This window comes from Chiloscyllium plagiosum, unplaced genomic scaffold (assembly GCF_037043375.1).
Source record: "Chiloscyllium plagiosum isolate Xiang-an unplaced genomic scaffold, Cpla_swu_hap1 HiC_scaffold_50, whole genome shotgun sequence".
Lineage (NCBI taxonomy): Eukaryota > Metazoa > Chordata > Chondrichthyes > Orectolobiformes > Hemiscylliidae > Chiloscyllium > Chiloscyllium plagiosum.
In genome coordinates, this window is record NW_028270188.1 from 44629745 (window position 1) to 44636969 (window position 7225).

Sequence of the window (7225 nt, forward strand, 5' to 3'; positions counted from 1 at the left end):
CAACACAAAGTGAAGGACCAAGTTCAGAAGATTCTGAATTAGGCATTCCTCAAATCACATTGGACAACGAGGCCAAACATTGGGATAAATTATTGAGTTGTTTTCCAGCGAGACGAGCTGAAACCGATTTTGTAATATCATGGGGAGGAATGTGTGAATAAGTCGGCAAGTACGAATGTGATGATTCATGATATAGATATAGGAAATGTAGTTACAATTAAGCAACATCCGCCATAGACTGAACCCTCTATGGTTGGCACAGGTTCAAAAAGACATTGAAAGCATTCTTGAAGACAATAACATTGAAGTGAGTTGCATCGAATGAAGCTCAGCCATAATTATGGCACAAAATCTAATGGTACATAAATATTACGTGTGGACTGTTAGCAATGTCATTGCACATCAAAAGTCTGACTTATATTTTTTCACGTTTAGAAAACTATATTGAGAAATTGGGACAAGAAATGTACATTTCCATTTGGACAGTGTCAAACGATACTCGCAGTTAATATCCTCCGATTAAGCAAGTGATGTTTCAGCTTTTGTGACGCCAGATTGGCTGTAGAAGTTGAAAGTCATGCTATGAAAAATTTGCCAGCCAGATTTCACTTCTGGATCATTCAATTGTGAGGCATATACCAATGATGTGGGGATTTTTAGTAACACATGGAAAGAACATTTGGAGTGTATATCAGAGCATTTGGAGCATATATCAGAATTGTTCAGCTGACTTCAGGGGGCTGGCCTGGTAATAAACCTGGGTAAGAGTGTATTCACAAAAGTCCAAGCCATGTTCCTGGGCTACGTCATTGGACATCAACAAATGGCCTCAGGGGAAGTGAAAACAAAGCTAATAATCTTTGTTTTCCCACATTAACGACGAAGAGGGAAGTAATACAATTCCACAAGCTGAGTGTTTTTTTTTATTGGAGGCTCGTGCCCAATTTTAGCAGTGTAGTTGAACCACTGAATGAGTTGTTGAAGAAGTGCAGAAGATGTCAGTCGAAGTAAGGCAATTGACAGCCTGAGCGCTGTTATCCATTGCCAAAACCTTCACCAAGTATAATTGCACAAATCCATTCAAACAGCTATCAATCCAAGTGATGTGCTTGCCAGTGAAAATGGAAAACCGCATTGCTTATTTTCCAGAAAATTGAGGAAATAGAAATACCCCTCAATTGAGAAGTAGACTTTGACTACAATGCTGACGTTGCAAAACTTCATCACTTCTCTTGCTAATAAAGTGTCTGGGACATAGCGAGCACTGCAGATGCTGGAGATCAGAGTGTGGAATGTGATGCTGGAAAAGCACAGCACGTCAGGCAGCATCCGAGGAACAGGAGAATCGATGTTTCGGGCATAAGCCCTTCCTGCTGTGCATTTCCAGAGCCGCATTCCTCACTCTAATAATGAGCCTGCGAAAACTGCATACACTGATCGTAAATCCTTGAAGTTTTTGGGAAAGAAAATATAAAAATAGCAAACTGTTCAGATGAAACATATTTTTTCAGGTATTCAATTTGAAAATTGTATATCTTCCTGGACGAGAGAACTCAATTGCTGATGAGTTGTCGCAACTTTCCTAAAGGAAGGTGAAGGTGTTTGGTGGTGGGGAAATGGACTGATATGGGCAGTAGAGTTGAAAAATGTGGTGCTGGAAAAACACAGCAGGCCAGGCAGCATCCGAGGAGCAAGAAAATCGATGTTTCGGGCATAAGCCCTTCTTCAGAAATCAATCCTGAAGAAGGGCTTTTGCCCGAAACGTCGATTCTCCTGCTCCTCGGATTCTGCCTGGCCTGCTGTGTTTTTCCAGCACCACATTTTTAAACTCTGTTACTCCAGCATCTGCAGTCCTCACTTTCTCCTGATATGGGCAGAAGTAGTGAATACTTGCATGATTAACGTCAATATAATGTATATGCAATGTCAAATACTAATTGTGTAAGACTAAAAGATTTTGACAAATGAAGCAATTTTTGTAAGTTTTATAAGGGGGAGGTGCGACGATACTATGACTTTAAGATGTGCATTCTCTTTTTGTTTAGATGAAGAAAGATTGAGTCAGAGATGTCAAGCAATCTGCTCAAAGCTAATGAAGTAAACATCTTGCAATTTATTTTTACGTTGGAACAGTAGAAGCAACCTGAATGGTTGAGGTCAAGCTTCCATAGAACTGAACCTTTTAGTTTTAGCTATCTGCTGGATCGTGAAGCCGTTTAGGAAATCTCTTATTCCTCGCTCTGTTCCAGCTAAAACCTCGTGGTTTCCTCCTGCTGCAAATATTGCATATGAGACAATCTATTTTATTGAATTTGCCTTTGCCAAGCGTGTTTATGACACTATCTTGGAAACGTTTAAAATTACACAACACAAGGTTATAGTTGAACAAGGTTAATTGGAAGCACACTGGCTTTTGCAGCGTCGCTCCTTCATCAGGTGATAGTAGAGGGCTCAATCCTATCACACAGAATTTTTATAGCAAAGATTTACAATGTGATGTAATTGAAATTATACATTGAAAATTGATTGTTAAATCTTTCATCTGTTTGAATACCATGATAGTTGCACTTCTTTCATGTGTAAATCACAAAAACTTTTTTAAACGTTGCATTCTCAGGTTAGCTGTTAACAATGGTGATAGCTAGACAATATGTTGAAGGTGTTAGCCCCCTGTGTTCTCTGTCTATGCCATGATGTTTAGATTGATTCTAATCTAAAAAGTGAAATAACGGAATTTTACATGAATTCATGCAGTTTTTGAGCTCAGAGTTTTACATGATAGCATTCAGTTTTTGACCGAAGTACAATGTAACCCTGCAGGTACAAATTCACCCCATAAAATATATGTGTGCATGTGGGTCCTTGCCTGTCTGTGTGTGTGTTTGTCTGTCTGGGTTGGGGGTTGTGAGTGTGAGAAAGTGCATGTGTGTGGTGTGTGTGTAGTGAGTGTACAGTGTCTTAAGTCTGTGAGGGGGTGCAGTATCTGTGTGTGTGTAGGAGTGCCTGTGTGTGTATAATGCAATGGTGGTAACCTGTAATGTGGCATGAACCCAAGGTCCCTGCTGAGGCCATCCCTATGGGTACCTATAGGGAGGGCCTCAACCGGGACCTTGGGTTCATGTGACATTACAGGTGACCACCATTGCACTATATACACACACAGACACTCCTACACACACACAGGCACTCCTACACACACACACACACACACACACACACACGCACTCCTATAAACACATACACACGGACACACATATGCACAGACGCGCACACAGACACCCACACACACCCTTACAGACACACACACTCTCACACTCACACATGCACCCCCTCACAGACTTAAGACACTCTACACTCACGGCACACACACACATACACTTTCTCACACTCACAACCCCCAACCCAGACAGACACACATACACAGACAAAGACCCACATGCACACATATATTTCGTGGGTTGAATTTGTACATTCAGGGTTACATTTTACTTTGCTCAAAAACTGCATGAATTCATGTAAAACTCCGTTATCTCACTTCTTAGATTAGAATCAATCTAAACATCATGGCATAGACAGAGAACACAGAGGGCTAACACCTTCAACATATTGTTAACCCATTGTTAACAGCTAAGTTGAGAATGCAACTTTTAAAAAAAAAATTGTGATTTACACATGAAAGAAGTGAAACTATCATGATATTCAAACAGATGAAAGACTTAACAATCAACTTTTCAATGTATAACTTCAGTTACATCACACTGTAAATTTTTGCTATACATTCTGTGTGTTAGGATTGAGCCCTCTACTATCACCTGATGAAGGAGCGACTCTCCGAAAGCTAGTGTGCTTCCAGTTAAACCTGTTGGACTACAACCTGGTGTTGTGTGATTTTTAACTTTGTACACCCCAGTCCAACATCAGCATCTCCAAATCATAACGACTATTGGAAAAGTTTAGTAGTGGTAGTTAATATATACTTTATTTTTGTTATGCATTTCCATAGAGTCGCAGTTCAGCCAATTCAGTGGCAGAAGCGGAAGGAGAACTAAACTGTGAGATGAAACTTTCTAACAACAATGAGAACTTAATATGAGGTGTTTTTAAATTCTGAAGTAATATCTCGGACAGTTTTAATCTGCAAAGTAGACAGGAAATTTATTCAATTGCAACAATGAAAACTTTCGAAGATAGGATGTTCCAAGCCCCACATAAAAAGGGAGTTGTTATGAAATTGATGTGCAAAAGTGAGTCCGAGTAGTTGGGAAGTTTTTCAGAAAGGGAGTAAACAAACAAACACTGTGAATTTTCTAAAATAAACATACATGAAGCTGAACAGTGTCAGTAAGTCTAGAACCATTTGTGAAGAGAGAATGACAGTTAATGTTTCAAGTCTGTCACTATTCTTCTTCAGAGCTGAGTTGATATCAAATATTTTCTCCTCTGCATTACGTCTACAATTCTCGATCAGAACACTATCCGTGTTCAAACTGAGAGGTTAAAGATTCTAATCAATTAGCTCAATGGAGGTTGGGGCAATAATATTATAAAGGACCCAAAGAAAAATGTTTTTCTTACAGTATGTACAGAACACCTTCAACATATTGTCTAGCTATCACCCATTGTTAACAGCTAAGCTGAGAATGCAACTTTTAAAAAAAAAGATTTTGTGATTTACACATGAACGAAGTGGGCGGCACGGTGGCACAGTTGCACAGTGGTTAGCACTGCTGCCTCACAGCGTCAGAGACCCGGGTTCAATTCCCGCCTCAGGGGACTGACTGTGTGGAGTTTGTACATTCTCCCCGTGTCTGCGTGGGTTTCCTCCGGGTGTTCCGGTTTCCTCCCACAGTCCAAAGATGTGCAGGTTAGGTGAATTGGCCATGCTAAATTGCCCGTAGTGTTAGGTAAGGGGTAAATGTAGGGGTATGGGTGGGTTGCGCTTCGGCGGGGCGGTGTGGACTTGTTGGGCCGAAGGGCCTGTTTCCACACTGTAAGTAATCTAATCTAAAAAAAAACAGTTGTATATTTTGTCAAGATGTTTCCAATGCTCAGATAATTCAGCTCATTTTATGATTTCACCAATTTGAATATAAGTTTGAGTGGATATTTCACGGTGTTCTTCAGTTCTTTTCTGAATTTAGTCTGAGTCACAACATAAATGCATGTGTTGGTGCAGGAACTGAGAGCCTGTAACATAACTGAAACTCGATCCGTGATAAGGCGAGGATCATAAGCAGAATAATAAAAACGAACAATTGTAATTCGTCGATAAAGATTATACACAACTCGGGTTATCCATAAGAGAATAAAACTGCTGGATATACTAAAAAGTAAAACAATGGATTTCCTTCGGTTCTGTAGCTCTGTGTCCTTGTGATTCTCTCCCTTGCTGACACCCTGGAGGCCCTTACGTACTCGACTACTCACCACAATACGTTTAACTGTCAGAACATTCAGTAGCAAAATAAGAAGAAATGGGAGACAAGGGGTCAAAATGTAATGAAACATTTCAAATGCTGCCCATGTCGAGGAAAAAAGAAATGCAGATGTATAGGGACAATACCAAGGAATATTATCTTTTATATATAGTGGTTTATAAGCAAAGTACCAAGGGGCAGATTCTAAACAACCCAGGACACTCACTGTTCCTAGTGTCACCGCTGCTGTTTTCACAGTGCAATATTTTCTTTTCAGCTTCTCACAGCAAATGGCCACAAACCGATCAAAGGTGAAAGCAACTGTCAACCACACGGAAACCACGATGGATACAGAAGCAAGGACTGCAGTGAGACTGCACACTGGAGTGATATGTAGAAATGAATCTGGGAAATACTTTGCACCAATCCAACTTAAAATGGGATCGCTGATTATGACCAGGAGATCGGCTACTGCCATTCCAACCAGGTAGTAAGTTATACATTTTGATAGACCGCACTTTCCTCGGGAAAGGATTGCAATCGTGAGCACATTAGCTGAAAGAGAGAATGAAAATACCTGTAACGATCGTTACACTATTATTAGAACAATCCATTTGATTTAACGCTGCATGACAATTGTAGTTTTGCTACCATCACAATGGTGCACATTGTAGTATGTGAAATTCAATTACAAAAAGTGAAAACAAAACAGAGCATCAATGAACACAAAATAGGCTCCACTGATCTATTTGGAGAGTCTGCAGTGCCGTTGTGGAATATGTATTAGATGCAAAAAGGTTTAAAATGGGAATTGCGTTCCAACTAAATGACCAAGAATATTTGTGAACTGGGAAATCTACAAATTGTTGCTTCATGGTAAAGCAAATTCAAAGTATCATTGGAAGGCAAAACTGGTTGAGAGTCGCATATTTTCCTTTGGTCTTTTGAATCTACCTTGAAAAGGTAGTTACCGACTGGGCAGTTGAATGACATTGAGCCAAAGGTAACAGCAAAAAAAAGATAAAATCTGGGGAAGGGGAATGGACATGTGCAGATGGATTTGTAAACTTAATAATATAAAGCAGCGGATGAAAAATGAGTAAACATGATGTGATATAGAAAAATACGTTATGGTTTTGTGTGAGAGGAATACCAATATGAATTGCAGTGACACAACACATTAATAGATTCAAACATTAACTATTCACTAAAGCAGAAAATTCGAAAGACTTTTGCCTTGTACTCATAAAACATAGCGGACCAGAAACAGACCGAAAAAGGGACATTAATTCTTATAGAAGGAGAAGAGGGTGACGAACAGTGAATTGTCAATTTTAAATCTCATACCAGGAAGACTCTGCTTGGACCATAAGTTAGAATCACTGTTACCTGCATAAAACAGGAGCCTGTGCATTAATATATTTTGCAAACATGTGCAAATGCATCACATCACAAACATATCTGATTATCTTAATTTGGTTTCGGGGCACATTTTGTCACAATCAAATTATTTAATAAATTATCTTCAACAGTACGGTGATATTGCATTCTGGGTATAGTATTCTGAGGCCTGCAAATGTAACTTTCTTGAGCATGATAAACATGTTGTTCTGTGCGAATAACCAATGGAATTTGTTGTTTTATACAATGCATAAGTCGTTGGGAGTTGTCGTCTGCATTCCTGGCATCACATCAGCTCTGACAAGCATTTGTTGTGTCAATTATTTATATGTTAGGCAAATCGGTTTTTTTTTTCCTGGTTTTATGGCTGCATTTTCATTGCTCACAAAATCCAATCATGGTTTTAT

General features: G+C 39.4%; 1 protein-coding gene across 1 annotated transcript; it reads right to left on the reverse strand.

Moving 5' to 3' along the window:
* Positions 1 to 4903: 4903 nt before the first annotated feature.
* On the reverse strand, positions 4904 to 6851 carry LOC148135282 (putative G protein-coupled receptor 139). The gene is made up of 2 exons (XM_087985036.1): positions 6765 to 6851; positions 4904 to 5972 (listed from the first exon to the last, which is right to left on the reverse strand). The coding sequence occupies exons 1-2, from the start codon at positions 6829 to 6831 to the stop codon at positions 5068 to 5070; spliced, it is 972 nt and encodes a 323-aa protein (XP_087841162.1). The 5' UTR covers positions 6832 to 6851; the 3' UTR covers positions 4904 to 5067.
* Between the last annotated feature and the right edge of the window lie 374 nt (positions 6852 to 7225).

What these genes read in the sequence shown, in the direction of transcription:
- LOC148135282 (XM_087985036.1), bottom strand. Translation starts at nt 6,831, where the DNA reads ATGCACAGGCTCCTGTTTTATGCAGGTAACAGTGATTCTAACTTATGG. An exon ending in GTCCAAGCAGAGTCTTCCTG is followed by an intron (nt 5,973 to 6,764) that starts GTATGAGATTTA and finishes TCTCTCTTTCAG; the next exon opens with CTAATGTGCTCACGATTGCA.